Here is a 14206-nt window from a genome sequence, read left to right on the forward strand (position 1 = left end):
CCCACCACACCCTCCGCCCTTATTTATTATTCAGGATAGGGGAATTATTGGAATTAAGTGGGTGTCATGCGGTCCTGCCTGAAGTCAATCCCATGTTCGCTTATGCAGGGTTCTGTCAAGATAGAGGGACAATAATATCAACCTCACTCGATCCCTCCCCTTGGCGACAAAGATTGGATGTAGTTTCATTGTGACCAGGCAGCGTTTATGAAACTTAGCAGTTCGTCTAGTTAGATTTTTACTATGACCATTCTCAATGCGAAATAATTGTGTAAAACGGTCTTAGTTTTGCAATGAGTTCAATGGCTTTTGTCTCGATCGGCTGTTGATCTCAATTTGTGTAGTCTCTTCCACCAGTTTCAGCATAACTAGGCCTTAAAGCGTAACGTTCGACTTTCGTCACGTTTATGATTATGGGACAACTTAAACAAACCTGGCTAGGGTCGTGAGCAATTTTATGTTGTCTATGCCAGCAACGGTTGGGTAGAATAGGGTTCGTTAACACAACAACGTGAAGAATACCAGTCAGAATACCAATACAACAAGTCTCCTTAATTATTTCTTAAGGCATATTCCTACTGGCTATCAGTAATAATTCACAAAGTATAGAACAGTTTAATCTATCATTTGTTCTATCACACGATTATGTGCTTGGCATGACTTCTAGGTTTAATTGTTTGTCTTAGGAAAGGTAAAATCGGGTATCTTTGGGGTGACGGGGATATTGTTCGTACACCTAGGAAATTCTAAGAAAACTATCGTTGCGCTACGTGCGTTTAAGTTACAAGAAACGAAGGTGTATTTTTAAGAGACATATTTGTTGTCACTTTCTATAGGGGTTCGATAATTGTAATTTCGACTTCACTAGGGGGCTCACAAACGCTAGACCACGTGTTTCATGTGGGCGTATGTCTTGTATATATCTTTTATGTTTTCTTAATCAAAGCAAGTAGTGAGAAAGAGTAGTGTCAACAAACGCTAGTATTATCCTTCATCTGTACATACATTTACCCACGTACTGGTTTGGTTGTGATTCGAAAAGAGATGTTTTATTTAGTAATCTAAAATGTTTAAGTCTTTAAGCCTGTTGTTGAGTGAGTCCCAACAAAATATCTTGTATGCCTCCACGATTTAGTGCGTAACTGCGTAAGTGCGTAACTGCGTAATTGCGTAAGCGCGTAACTGCGTAATTGCGTAGCTGCGTAAGTGCGTAGTTGCGTAACTACCTAGCTGCGTAAGTTCGTAACTGCGTAAGTGCGTAACTGCGTAGCTACCTAACTGCGTAAGTACATAAGTGCGTAACTGCGTAATTGCGTAACTTCCTAAGTGCGTAACTGTGTTACCGCTTACGTGTGCAGACAATTCCTGTACCATTTCTATTAACTGTTTATCAAAGTCTCTGTAAGGTCTGTCAATGCCGTAATTTGTGGTAATTCATATGCCAGTGAATCAAAGATCGACTTAATAAATCAATAAATAATAGATCAACCAGTCATCAACCTCTTCTCTGATTTTTGTCTTGATATGTGTTAAAGATTTTTATTAGTTCAAGCAGCTGGACTTCGGGAGACACTGGTCAACGTTACACTATCTACGATGGAAATCGTGGATACCTCTTATACTTGGTGTGTGGATTCATAGCATTGAGTACAATACCCCTATTGCTTTGGATGGAGGTGTGTATAACCACGCACAGTAGACTGACCTGTGTTTATCATGCCATAATGTCATTGTAACAGCTAGTTCTGGTTATACTAACAAGCAGAAGTCTAGTGCATAGAAGTCATCGAAACCTCAATGCATTGTGCATTCTAGTTCTTTTTAGTTAACTGTTTACTGTTTTATGCGAGCATTCAATTACCCTTTGTATGGTTTGTAAAAGTTAATCTTATCTTATCTTGTCAGTTCATTTGTTGTCCATATCTTTTATATTGTCTAGACAGCCTACAGAATCAACTCCCGCTGTAGCTATGCAGCTGTATTATTCACTTGTTTATTCAAAGATTACTAATACGGTGTGGAAATTTATGGCATGGTTAAAGCTTCCGTACTTAACGCTTTACAAGTCCGCCAAAATAGAATTTTAGAAACTGCTACGTTCAACCATCGTTCATATCCCACCAACACTCTGCACAGAAACCTTGGTATCCTGAAGGTCGGCGATATCCATGTTTTCATGTTGTATTCCCCTATCTATAAGCATGTGAACGGTGCTCTTCCACGTGTTTTCAATGATATTTTTAATCCTGGTAATGCCTTACAAGAAAAGTCCAGGTCAAAATTTATCTTTGAAATATTAAAGAGGAACATAATCTAAGCATTGTGGTGAAATTTGCATTGGGTTTATTAAGCCCGCTCCGTCATCTACATGGCTGGCTGGTGAATGCCAGCTGAACATACACTCTTACATAGCAATCTCAAATTCACAGGTTGGTTACGCAGGAAAAAATCCATGATCAGCTTTGCAAAGAATTGTGGCGGCATTTAAACAGTTTGCAGAAAATTGTTCAGTTGCTCAGTTGGAATGAAGTGAACAATTAAACATTTTGCAAAAAAATGTTGAATTGACGAGATACGATAAGTTGTCAAATAAACATTTTGCAGAAAATTGTTCAATTGCTCAATTAAAGCAACTGAGCAATCGAACATTTTTCTGATTTTTGATAAGATGTAGTGTTGTTATCTAAACAATTTACTGAAAAATGTCAACTAATGGGGCAAAGTTTTTCTTATGTTGGTGGCACTTTTAGGCTTCCGTAACAAAGACCCTCCATTGAATATGAACAACTTTAAGTTTGACCTCAACCACGCATTATAATGACAAGTGTTTGTATAGAAGCACAGGTGTTCTTGTTGCTCTCTGGGATCTACAACACAGATATACACATACATTAGAACGGTTATTTACTGATTTGTTGGTAATTTGTGACGCGGGATTCTGTTGCTGTGATTCTGTATGCTGGTATATGTTCAACGGTAAGCAATTATCTTTAACTTGCACACTTTTGGTCCAGTAAAACTACTTTGTTTGTTTTGCGGTTTTTAAACGGAATTTGGCATGAAGTTATACAGTATCATATTAATAGCTTCTATATACAAAATGCATGCTGATTGTCAAGTTGTCACAAAGACTACCAGCATACAATAAGCAAGAGAGAATCATCCCAATCGTGTTATGAAAAAGTGTATAGCACGTAAATGGAGTTATTAAAGGTGTATACGAGGGGCAGTGTTGGTGTTAACAGGTTATTATGCTGGATCCCTTACAACGTCCATGCGACCATGCATGTAGGTATCATGAATGAACCACTGTTTAATTGTAAAGGAATTTCTTTATTAATCTGGCAATGAAGCGGCATGTTTAGCCTACATATCTTTTATAACGGCGATCGTCCACAATGTTAAGGCGTGGATATAAGGGAGTGGAGGGTGTACAACTCCCCCCCCCCCTCCACCATTAAAGGGTGTGAAGACTCGCGCAAAAGAAACGTCTAATGCCGTTAATCTGACCTAGTTTCGAATGAGGTGTAACAGAAGTGTTAGACACAACCATCGATCCCAGAAAATACACACACAGCTTGCTACCGTCGGTAATTAGACACTAGTGTACAGTCAGTATGTATATAGCTGCGGTCAATACCCACAGCACAGTTTAAAAACGATACAGCGATGGACATCTCAGGTCCAGCTAATGATAACAAGGTATATGTTTCATTACTGTCTGCATTTTGTAGTGACACGAAGAAAACTTCACTTGCAAGCAACAGAAAGTTAACTTTTTCGGATGGCTGCACGCGGTGTGGAGCGAGTCTTCAATGCCTTTAATCCCCATACAGGAATATCATTCTAGTTCCTTGCCTCTTATCTAACCTGTAGCTTCTTTCTATCATAGCGAGGGGTGGGATGACAGATGTTACTTCAAGAAGGCTACACTTGATTTCTTGTTTGGTTGGACTGAGGATGGTGGGCGTAATTGGAAAGGAGAATAACAACGTTTCTCAACCCTCCCTGATTATCTGCGCCATTGCCATGGGCGTAGATCAGTCTTGGATAATGGTGGTGACGCGGTATGTTCTCTGATACTATCTAAGCGGAGCGCGACCATGGGTTCGCGCGTAGCGTACAAGAAATTTGTTGGCAATATACCTCCCATCAGATCGCCGGAAATAACACTTCACAGACCCAATGATGCTCCTAAACCTCCTAAAATTTTAGATCTCATGGCTTAGAAATTTAGTTTGGGGGAAATGCATGAGCGTCTGCAGAAAAAAAATCATGGGGCAAATAATCCAAGTAGAATTTTGTATACGATGGGTCTGGGGTCCTCTCCCAGGAAACGATTATAGACTGCCGCAAATGCGATTTCCGTCCAATATTTAACAACTGTGGATAAATAGGCCTATATTAAAATGTGAAATGGTGCATGTCATTTTCAAAATGCTGGATCAAACTGCGCCAAAGTGCAATACAGGGGAATTTGAAATGCAGCGTTTGGTCAAGACAAATTGGATGGGGACACGGTATATCATGTCCCCACCACTGAAAAAGTTGGTGGGGACGCGTCCCGCTGTCCCCACCAGGATCTGCCCCCATGGCCTTTGCAAAGACGTAAAATGATCGTATTATGTGTGCACACATATACAAAAATGTTGTTCATGGAAAACGAGAAATTATCGATTTTCTTTTCTTTTAAAATGGTTCTTATTTTTCAGTCGGCTTTAATTCACGATTAGCATCATGCCAGATCCGGAAATCACAAACCTCTATGATATCCGGGATCGTGCTTTGCAGAAAGCACACAAGGAGATTTTCAATTATTACGCAACCGGCGCCGGTGTTGAACAAACTCTGGAGGATAGTGTGGCTGCCTTTAAGAGGTACTTAATCGTAACCAACTTACAAACATTGTAATTCTTTAGAAGTAAATTTCAATGTGGAAAAGAATATACCTACATATCATATCATATCAGACACACGCATATACATATATATATATGTATATATATATATATATATATATATATATATATATATATATATATATATATATATATATATATATATATATATATATATATATTCGTTTTGGTAGATTTCGTTTGCAACCGCGAATATTTCGATCTGACCTTAACCCTGACCTGAGTGTGTCCATCCAGGGACATCGAATCAGGGTACCGTTCGGTATCGCCCCTACAGCCGCCCACGCCACCGCTCATCCCGATGGTGAATCAGCTACTGCCAAAGGTAATGAACATGCAAGTACTTCACGTTTGAAACATTTCAATCATTAATATTCGCCAAAGAGCCCGGTATACCGTGAATTTTATTTACTATCTTTCTTGAAATCATCTTTGCATATCATTTTGTACATCTAAGTGAAGTCTTTTCAAACTTGCAAGCAGGAAAGTAAAACTCAAATGAAAAGCCTTTGTTGAATAAGAACAAGCAAGAACTTATATTATACACTCATACTATGCAAGTTAGAGGAAATTTATTTTCCACTTGTAAAAGAAATTTGAACTTGTGCAAAAACTCGTTGCATATTAAAGCCGCTTCTCTAAGTTTTATTTTATATGTAATATTTCAGGTGGAGGATCAAAAAGTTGATCTTTTGGAGGAAAGAAATTGAAGACCAAACATCGTCTGTTCGACAGCCAAAATGAACTATAGCGCTGAGTTCGCATTCCCAAACCAAAATGAGTTATTGTTCCATCATGCAAATTACAAACGGAACATAAACGCATTATCGCTCTTCTTAATACGAGCAACAAAACTATTTGTGCCAAAAAATGCAGTGAATTAAACCAAACTGAAAGTACTATATTTGACTATCTTTTACTGAAACTGATGGTGACTGAAAAATGTTTTTCCAATCTTGTTCATTAATATGAAAATCTAGAACCTGATTATATTTCTCAATGGCATCTAGAGGAGTATGTATAAGACCCCTTAAACTCTTATAAATATATTGAGAAAGATGGGTGTGGCATGTATATGTTTGAAATATATCATACTTGGCAAACCAGATTTCAGCTTCAGTAATGCATGCTTTCCATTCCCTATAGGAATAGCCGGCAATTTGTCCATAAATACAGATAAAAGGATAGTTATGGATATTATATATTATCATAGGCGTACGGGACCATTTCAGTTTGGGGGGGGGCAGAAACTTTTGTGCCCGAAAGTTCCTGTGACACTATCTAAGCGGAGCGCGACCATCGGTTGGCGCGTAGCGTACAAGAATTTTTTTGGGTAAAAAATGCCTCTCAGATTGCCGGAAATGGCACTTCTGAGAGGCCTTGCCAGATGAGCTGCGCTTACGGTGGTGTTACACGGAAATATTCGGGCATCATGATGCTAAATAAAGAAAATCCTTAGGCCTATATTAATATTAATGTCACAAAACAAATAACACGAAACGCTCTCCACGGAATTGTCGGGCAAAAATTTGAAAAGATTCGGGCAAGCTACTGCATATTTATATATATATATATATTTTTTCTCCCCTTAGGCTGCCCGAATTTTTCAGGACTTTTGCCCGAATTTCTTGTCCTCTGGAAATTTGGGGGGCAGTCTGTATCTGGTTATCTATAACACTGAAATGCTTTTAATGAGATGGCACTGATTAATTATAATTAAAAAATATATATTAATAAATAAAAAGATACGGACTGGGAGAAGAACCCTGACGTTCCCCCCACACCCCCACCTCTACACCCCCACCCCACCCCATCGTGATATTGAAATCACTACCGGAATACCCGTTGTTTATTATTCTAAATCTACTATTGGAATATAGAGAGCTTATTCAGTGACGACAAACCTTCAGAAAAGAGCCACTTAATGATGGTTCATATATGTAAATGGTATAAATCAAATTACTTCAATTTAATCATTAAGTTTTGCCAACACAAACCGGTATAACGCCCATATTTATTTATTTTTTAAAAAACATCCTCGTGAAGATCTATTCCCTCTCCTCAATTTTTCTCCCTGCGCCCAACTTCTCTCTAACATTTTTTTTTTAAATTTTGTTTTATCGTGTGTGTCCTTCCTGGTTAGTGCAAAGGTCGAAAATGCCTCTGAAGTAACATATTTATATATGCGCATGATCAGAGTTACTTTGTAGTGGAGAATGACGATGATGAAGTTAACGAGGAGCATAACGATCATATTCTTTTTATCTTTCTTTCTTTCTTTTTCTTCTAAAGCTGCCCAGGGATTCGGAACTATTATGATACAAAGCTCCATGTCTCAGACGACCATTGAAGACGTTAGAAGAGCAGCCCCGAATGCTCTTTTATGGATGCAAACATATTTCTTTAAAGACAGACGGCACACATTGGACATAGTCAGACGTGCTGAGAGACAGGGCTTTAAAGCGATAGTAGTCACCGTCGATTCTCCTGTCCTAGGATTGTTCAGTCGGGCAAGCCATTATGAAGACTACATCGTATCGGAAGAGGCGAAAATGAGGGAATCACCTCTTCAATTAAAAGGGTAAACATATACAGGTGTTTGTCAAAGGCTAACTCAGAAGAGTCGACGAGGTCGTCTTCAAAGTACTTCACAAAATATTAATCCGAAAGCTATTTTTTAAGAAGAAAAATATCTTATATCTTGTAATCTACATGTGCTTAAATGTTCACTCCAATCGCCTTATCATGATGAGATACTATTTTGGTTCCACAGATTTCAGCCCTTCCGAAGAGTGTGAGAAAATTAGAGTGTAGACATTGAGAAAGGCATAACGGAGATTCGTTAGATTCGAAATATCGACTCTAAACCTATAAGTCTTCATTCTGTGTTTCCAAATGAATATGCATAGACTGATACATATGTCACAACTTGGATGTTGTAATAGGAAAATATGGCAGTATATAGGCTAATATTTTTCTCTGTGTTCAATGTTCCATCTCGAATTTTGTTTTTGCACAGCCTTGCGAATTTAAACATTTCAACACCTGATGTTGCCAAAGCTAAGGCTAGTGGTGATGAAGGCCTCCTTCAGTATTCACGTGACCAAATTGACCAATCACAGCCCAAGTGGAAGGATGTAGCTTGGCTGAAAACTATCACTCACCTACCAATCATTTTGAAAGGAATTATAACAGGTTTTCAAACGTTCGTTCACAAATTGCGAATATTTCTTGTTCTTTTGATTTACTTTCAAAACTGTTGTATATATATATATAAATGAAAATCGTAATGATTATATATATATATATATACATATATATATATATATATATATATATATATATATATATATATATATATATATATATATATATATATATATATATATATATAATATAGGTGACAAACGCCTACAGTGGAATTACGACCTTCCTTACCGGTTTCGAACCTCTGGACATACAGTCAGCGTTCATGGCCTAGTGGTTAGGGTGTCCTCGTACAGAGCGGGAGGCCCGGGCTCGAGTCCCGGTGGAGGCTGGAAGTTTTTTCACTGTTCTTGATTTTCCAACTCATTACGATTTCAAATGTATATATTCATTTGCCTTTTTGATCCTAAAGCCGGGTCTCGAAAGAGATACTTTGAACATACTTTATGTTTATGAAATGGAGGTAAACGACAAAGGCAAATAAATATATATATATAATTGAAGTGAGGCTTAGTTGTGATTATGTAGAAAGATAGCCATTACGAGTTGTTGGCTTATTTTAAGTCAGTACGCAAAATTGCAGAATCGTACTCATATTATATGATGTTAAGCTAATTTCGGCGAATTGCATTCAAACCAGATATTCATATTTTACTTCATGTCTTCATCAGCGGAGAGTGCCAGGGAGGCGGTTGCTGCTGGTGTTCAGGGTATCATTGTATCAGCTCACGGAGGAAGACAATTGGATGGATTACAAGCACCGGTAAGTCAGTCAGACCAATGTTTAGTGGCGTTGGAATTGCCGCCTGTAGTAGCGTCGCCACTCCCGAATTAGAAATTCATTCTCATTACTCAGTATCATATAAATGTGCTAACAAATTATTCATATGATGCAACTGTTACAGATCGAGGCCTTACCAGCAATATTAGACGCCGTCCGCGGTTCAAAGGTCGAAGTGTACATGGATGGCGGTATTAGAAGTGGACGTGACGTTTTCAAAGCAATCGCTCTTGGCGCCAAAGCAGTATTCATGGGACGACCAATTATATGGGGGCTTATACATGACGTAAGAAATATTTTGAAAGTTTGTAAGATTTTGCTTTAGTTTAAGTGATTCATCTGAAAATAGATTTCCTAATGGATATTAAAACCTGTTGTCCTTTTAGAGGTTATGATGTTCGAAGCAGAGGTTTTGCCAGCTCCTGAGGGGACATCTGAGTGTTCGGAACTGTTATCATGCAGAGGCTGGTGAACGAACTCATATGTGTTATATTTCCTTTCCGTTTTGTGAAGTGGTAGAAGAGTTTGGTTTCAAATCATTTATCGGTTTAGAAATATCTTCAGAGCCAATTGTTGCACTGTAAGGTGGGTTGTAGAGATTGGACAACGATAAAGCAAACTTAGGGAGGAAAAAATCTTTCGTGGGGTTAGTGAGACATGTGACTTTGATGTGAGGGGTAAACCACAAACTCACTTCAAAACGTCCGGACAGATTTAAACATCCGTATAGATATCGTACCACAAATTCCTGTATTTGAAAGTTTTCAACACAGCGGCCCTTTAAATTGCACAAGTATTCATTTTGTAACAAAGGTGTGCTTGTTTTCTTCAAATAACTAAACGGGGATTATTTAGTGACATAAAACACAACAAAATGACACTTTTAAAGTAGAAAATGGAAAAGGGTCATCTTTTATTACTAAAAAAAAACTTTTACAAATATATCTGTGTTTGAGGGAGGAGGGGGTTGGTTGTGGTTTTAAAGTTTGTCTCCGGATTTTTCACTTTTTTCTCCATCAAAAGGGAGGGCTGTAAATGACAATCAGTTGGATGAACATTGTGATTGTGTTATACTCAGCTTTATATACCATTTTGTTTGGTTAGCGAGGTGCTAGCCAATAAACTCCCAACTCGAATCTGAATAAACCACATTTCAAAAGAGCACGAAATGAGACCACATTTATGAATCAATGGAACAAAGCAGGAGACTAATCATATTTACTAATTATGTTTAATTCGATGGTAGTATATAAAGGCCTAAGCATTCCTATTTTGGTTTTAATTTCATGTTTAATTTCCATTTCAGGGTGCGACGGGGGTGAGGGACGTTTTACAGTTGGTTGAGAAGGAACTGAGCAATACTATGTCTCTATGTGGTAGGTCAAAGGCATCAACCGGTTGCATAGGTGCAAATAAGCACGTGATCAATGTTTTCTTATATTCTGTTACTCAAAGCGTAGGGTAATTATAGTCATGAAAGATTGTAATCAAATAATTTACGAAAAAAAAACATTGTTTCTTTAAGTTTCTGTGTAATATGAAAAATGGAGATCTTAAGTGAATATTAGTATTAAATCTTGGCGACCATTTGAAGAGCGCAAGAAATGATGGAATGGGGTGGTGGGTTAGTTGGTGCCAATGAGAGATGTCGGATTAGGATTATGGATTTATGTTGTGGAGATGCAGGATGGGTGCAGGTATTAAATCGTGCGGTACCTCGCGTCATAATGATCTGGTGATGTCGTGGTCACCATTTTGTGTGAGGGGCACTTGTGGCAACACGGGGTTGCATGTCAAGGGCAAGGTAACCTAATGTGCGTGCGACTGTGCAAAGTCATGTCAAATATGTTGATGATATGAGACCATGTGAGGGACAAACTAGACTAAAGGAGAAACATTGCAAGATCGGTTAGGGAGGCATTGAACATGTGAATCACATTGTCGACGGCAGGTGTAAACCTCTATACAGATAGAGGTCTTGTTGAAACGATGAAACCAGATGGTGTCCTAAGAAAAGACGTAAATATAAACATGTATAATGATCACATTATTTTCATTTTGTCCACAGGTTGCAACAAAATGAGTGAGGTAACACGGCAATTAGTCGCACATGAGTCAAAGTTGATCAGCAAATTGTAAAGTGACACACCTTCAGCGAAAAAAAAACTGCAGGACCAGAATTCCAGCATGAAAGAACATGACGTGCGTGTGTTACAAGACTAATTAATGTTCTATACTCGTCTCTTTCGTAGTATTTGATATATATTGTAAAAGATCAGTTTTGTGTGATAATTACAACAATGCATGCAGATGATACAGAACCCAGAGCAATCTGTGACCGGTAGAACAGGTCCAGCTGGAAGGCAGCAGGTTCATCTGTGGCAGTCAAGATTTAACTATGAACGAGTAGATTTATCTGTGAGGATAGCAGGTTTAAAGTACTTGCAACTGTTAAAACTCTATGTGTATCTGTGAAAGTCCAGGTTTATCTGTGATAATCCAGATTTATCTGTGATAGTCCATGTGGTTTGATCTGGTATACCGTAAGTTTATCTGTACTAGTCCAGGTTTATGATATGTGACAGTCCATGTTTATCTGTGATATAACAGGTTTATCTGTGATAGGCCATGTGGTTTGATCTGTTATACCGTATGTTTATCTGTACTAGTCCAGGTTCATGATTTGTGACAGTCAAAGGTTTATCTGGGATATGACAGGTTTATCTGTGATAGGCCATGTGGTTCGATCTGTTATACCGTATGTTTATCTGTACTAGTCCAGGTTTATGATATGTGACAGTCCATGTTTATCTGTGATATGACAGGTATATCTGTGATAGGCCATGTGGTGTGATCTGTTATACCGTATGTTTATCTGTACTAGTCCAGGTTTATGATATGTGGCAGTCCATGTTTATCTGTGATATGACAGGTATATCTGTGATAGGCCATGGGAGTTCATCTGTTATACTATAAGTGTATGTGTATTAGTCCAGGTTTATCTGTATGAGTCCAGGTTTATCTGTGATTGTTCAGGTGAGGTTGCATGATATCATATGTTTATCTGTGTTAGTTTATACTCTAGCGTATAATCCTACTGGGAACATGACTTTTTGCGAATCAAGGAATACACATAAACGTAAATATGTGACAGTTTTGTATGTATGTATGTATGTATGTATGTATGTATGTATGTATGTATGTATGTATGTATGTATGTATGTATGTATGTATGTATGTATGTATGTATGTATGTATGTATGTATGTATGTATGTATGTATGTATGTATGTATGTATGCATGCATGCATGCATGCATGCATGCATGCATGCATGCATGTATGTATGTATGTATGTATGTATGTATGTATGTATGTATGTATGTATGTATGTATGTATGTATGTATGTATGTATGTATGTATGTATGTATGTATGTATGTATGTATGTATGTATGTATGTATGTATGTATGTATGTATGTATGTATGTATGTATGTATGTATGTATGTATGCGTGTATGTATGTATGTATGTATGTATGTATGTATGTATGTATGTATGTATGTATGTATGTATGTATGTATGTATGTATGTATGTATGTATGTATGTATGTATGTATATATGATCTTCCCGCAAGCAGGAACTCGCGAAAGAAGCCATGGAGGCTTTTTTAGACTCGCAAGCTGACCGAAGCCAATCTCTCGGCACACATCCATTTAACGTCCATGTCGGGAAGTTGTTATTGCACAACACCCTTGCCAGACGACACACATTGCTGTCGGCGGGGAATCGAACCGGCCCTTTGTCCTGATATATGTCCTGTCACGGCTAGCTTCTTTCCCTTCACGTGACCCTCCCCTCTTGGGAAAACAAACATTTGTAGTATTTACTTCACAAAATATTCGAACGAGGTAAATATTTTTGATTTGATTTGATTTATTTGATTTTCCACAGATAATAAATAATACATGTGGAGGGAAGTCCTCTAAAAAGCCAAAGTCTTTAGGCTAGGTCTATACCTTTCATCTTTTTTCTCAAATTGTATGGGAAATTCATTGTTCATTCAATGTTGAACTCGTATGACCTTTGACCTCCACACAAAACTGCCATTCGTCAAGAAGTCACTAAAATGGACTGACATAATGTGTCACATTCAGGCGGTATGATGCTTCCAAAAAGTGTGGGGGGGGGGGGCAACAACATCATAGGGGCACTTTCTCATTCCACAACCACACTCGTTATCCTATAAACCGTTACACACCAGCCATATCACTAAAATAGATATGATGTGTTAGTATGCTAATTGCTATCAATACTATTTATTGAGATTATTTATTGTTAACCATGCTACAATAAGATATGGGATGCCATTTAAAAAAAAGCATGTACAGACTAAAAAAAAAAAATTCATATAAAATATTAAAATTAACAAAGGCTTAAGATATCCAAAAGACAGTTCTTCATCAAAGGGGCACATTTGTGTAGTAGGGCACATTTGCTGTTTTGGAAAAAGTGGGGGGGGGGCAAGTGCCCCCGGCTCCTACCCCCTGATCACATTGAAATGACGTTTACTTTCGGATGGATCGGTCTATAGCTTTAATCATTTGTATATCTTTTAAGTTCAATTGGCCGTTACATCGGCATCGTTGTTAATGCAATGTCATCACGTGGTGAAGCAAGAGTCTTGGATGTACGTATCATATTTTCCTATGCCGACACATTTCGGAATGTGTTCGGTCACCGTGACAACGTGGTGGCCTGTACACCGTATGGCCAAGTATAAAAAGGCATCGTTAAAAAATAAACGGACAGTTTTGGAAATTGTCGAAATTCGTAACAATTTGTGACCTATATTAGTATTTTACATACCGGAGTACACGGCTTATCTTCATTTAATTTGATTATAGTGCAGAGTCGTTTCAATCCTCCCACCCCCTCCCCATTCAACTTTTGCAACCAACACAAATGACCCCCTCCCCTTCTTACACCCCCTACACCTGTGCAGGATCGTAGGTAAGTGAATCTATATCGTTCACAGTAAGAACTAACGTCTGAAATGGCCTGTTGAGGCCACGGTATTGAATCGCACCACCCGCATGGTTGCATTGGGATATACTCTCTATATATGCAAAATCTTATTAGTATACACTGTACAGTCTGTTGAATTATTTGACCTTAGGTTATAGCTAAGGTGGGACTTATTCGCAGGGCAGCCCTGCGAATAGCCAGACACATACACCTTATTCACAGGGCAGCCCTGTGAATAGCCAGACACAAGCATCTTATTTGCAGGGCTGCCC

The 14206-nt window shown here is 38.2% G+C and overlaps 1 protein-coding gene across 6 annotated transcripts; it reads left to right on the plus strand.

Annotated features, from left to right (window-relative positions):
- The first annotated feature begins 2804 nt into the window (after positions 1-2804).
- Positions 2805-12066, plus strand: LOC139962754 (2-Hydroxyacid oxidase 1-like). Of its 6 annotated transcripts, none has more exons than XM_071963049.1 (9): positions 2806-2976; positions 4713-4877; positions 5093-5244; positions 7212-7500; positions 7939-8114; positions 8798-8889; positions 9032-9193; positions 10214-10283; positions 10976-12066. In XM_071963049.1, exons 2-9 carry the CDS (start codon positions 4738-4740, stop codon positions 11044-11046), a joined length of 1152 nt encoding a protein of 383 aa, XP_071819150.1. In that variant the 5' UTR covers positions 2806-2976; positions 4713-4737; the 3' UTR covers positions 11047-12066. The 6 variants fall into 6 exon arrangements, 5 of the variants coding, with proteins under 5 accessions (XP_071819153.1, XP_071819150.1, XP_071819155.1 ...); XM_071963050.1 differs by lacking the exon at positions 2806-2976 and adding an exon at positions 3068-3288; XM_071963052.1 differs by lacking the exon at positions 5093-5244 and having other exon boundaries at positions 2805-2976.
- Positions 12067-14206: the final 2140 nt, after the last annotated feature.

Source organism: Apostichopus japonicus, chromosome 21 (genome assembly GCF_037975245.1).
Source record: "Apostichopus japonicus isolate 1M-3 chromosome 21, ASM3797524v1, whole genome shotgun sequence".
NCBI classification, from domain to species: domain Eukaryota; kingdom Metazoa; phylum Echinodermata; class Holothuroidea; order Aspidochirotida; family Stichopodidae; genus Apostichopus; species Apostichopus japonicus.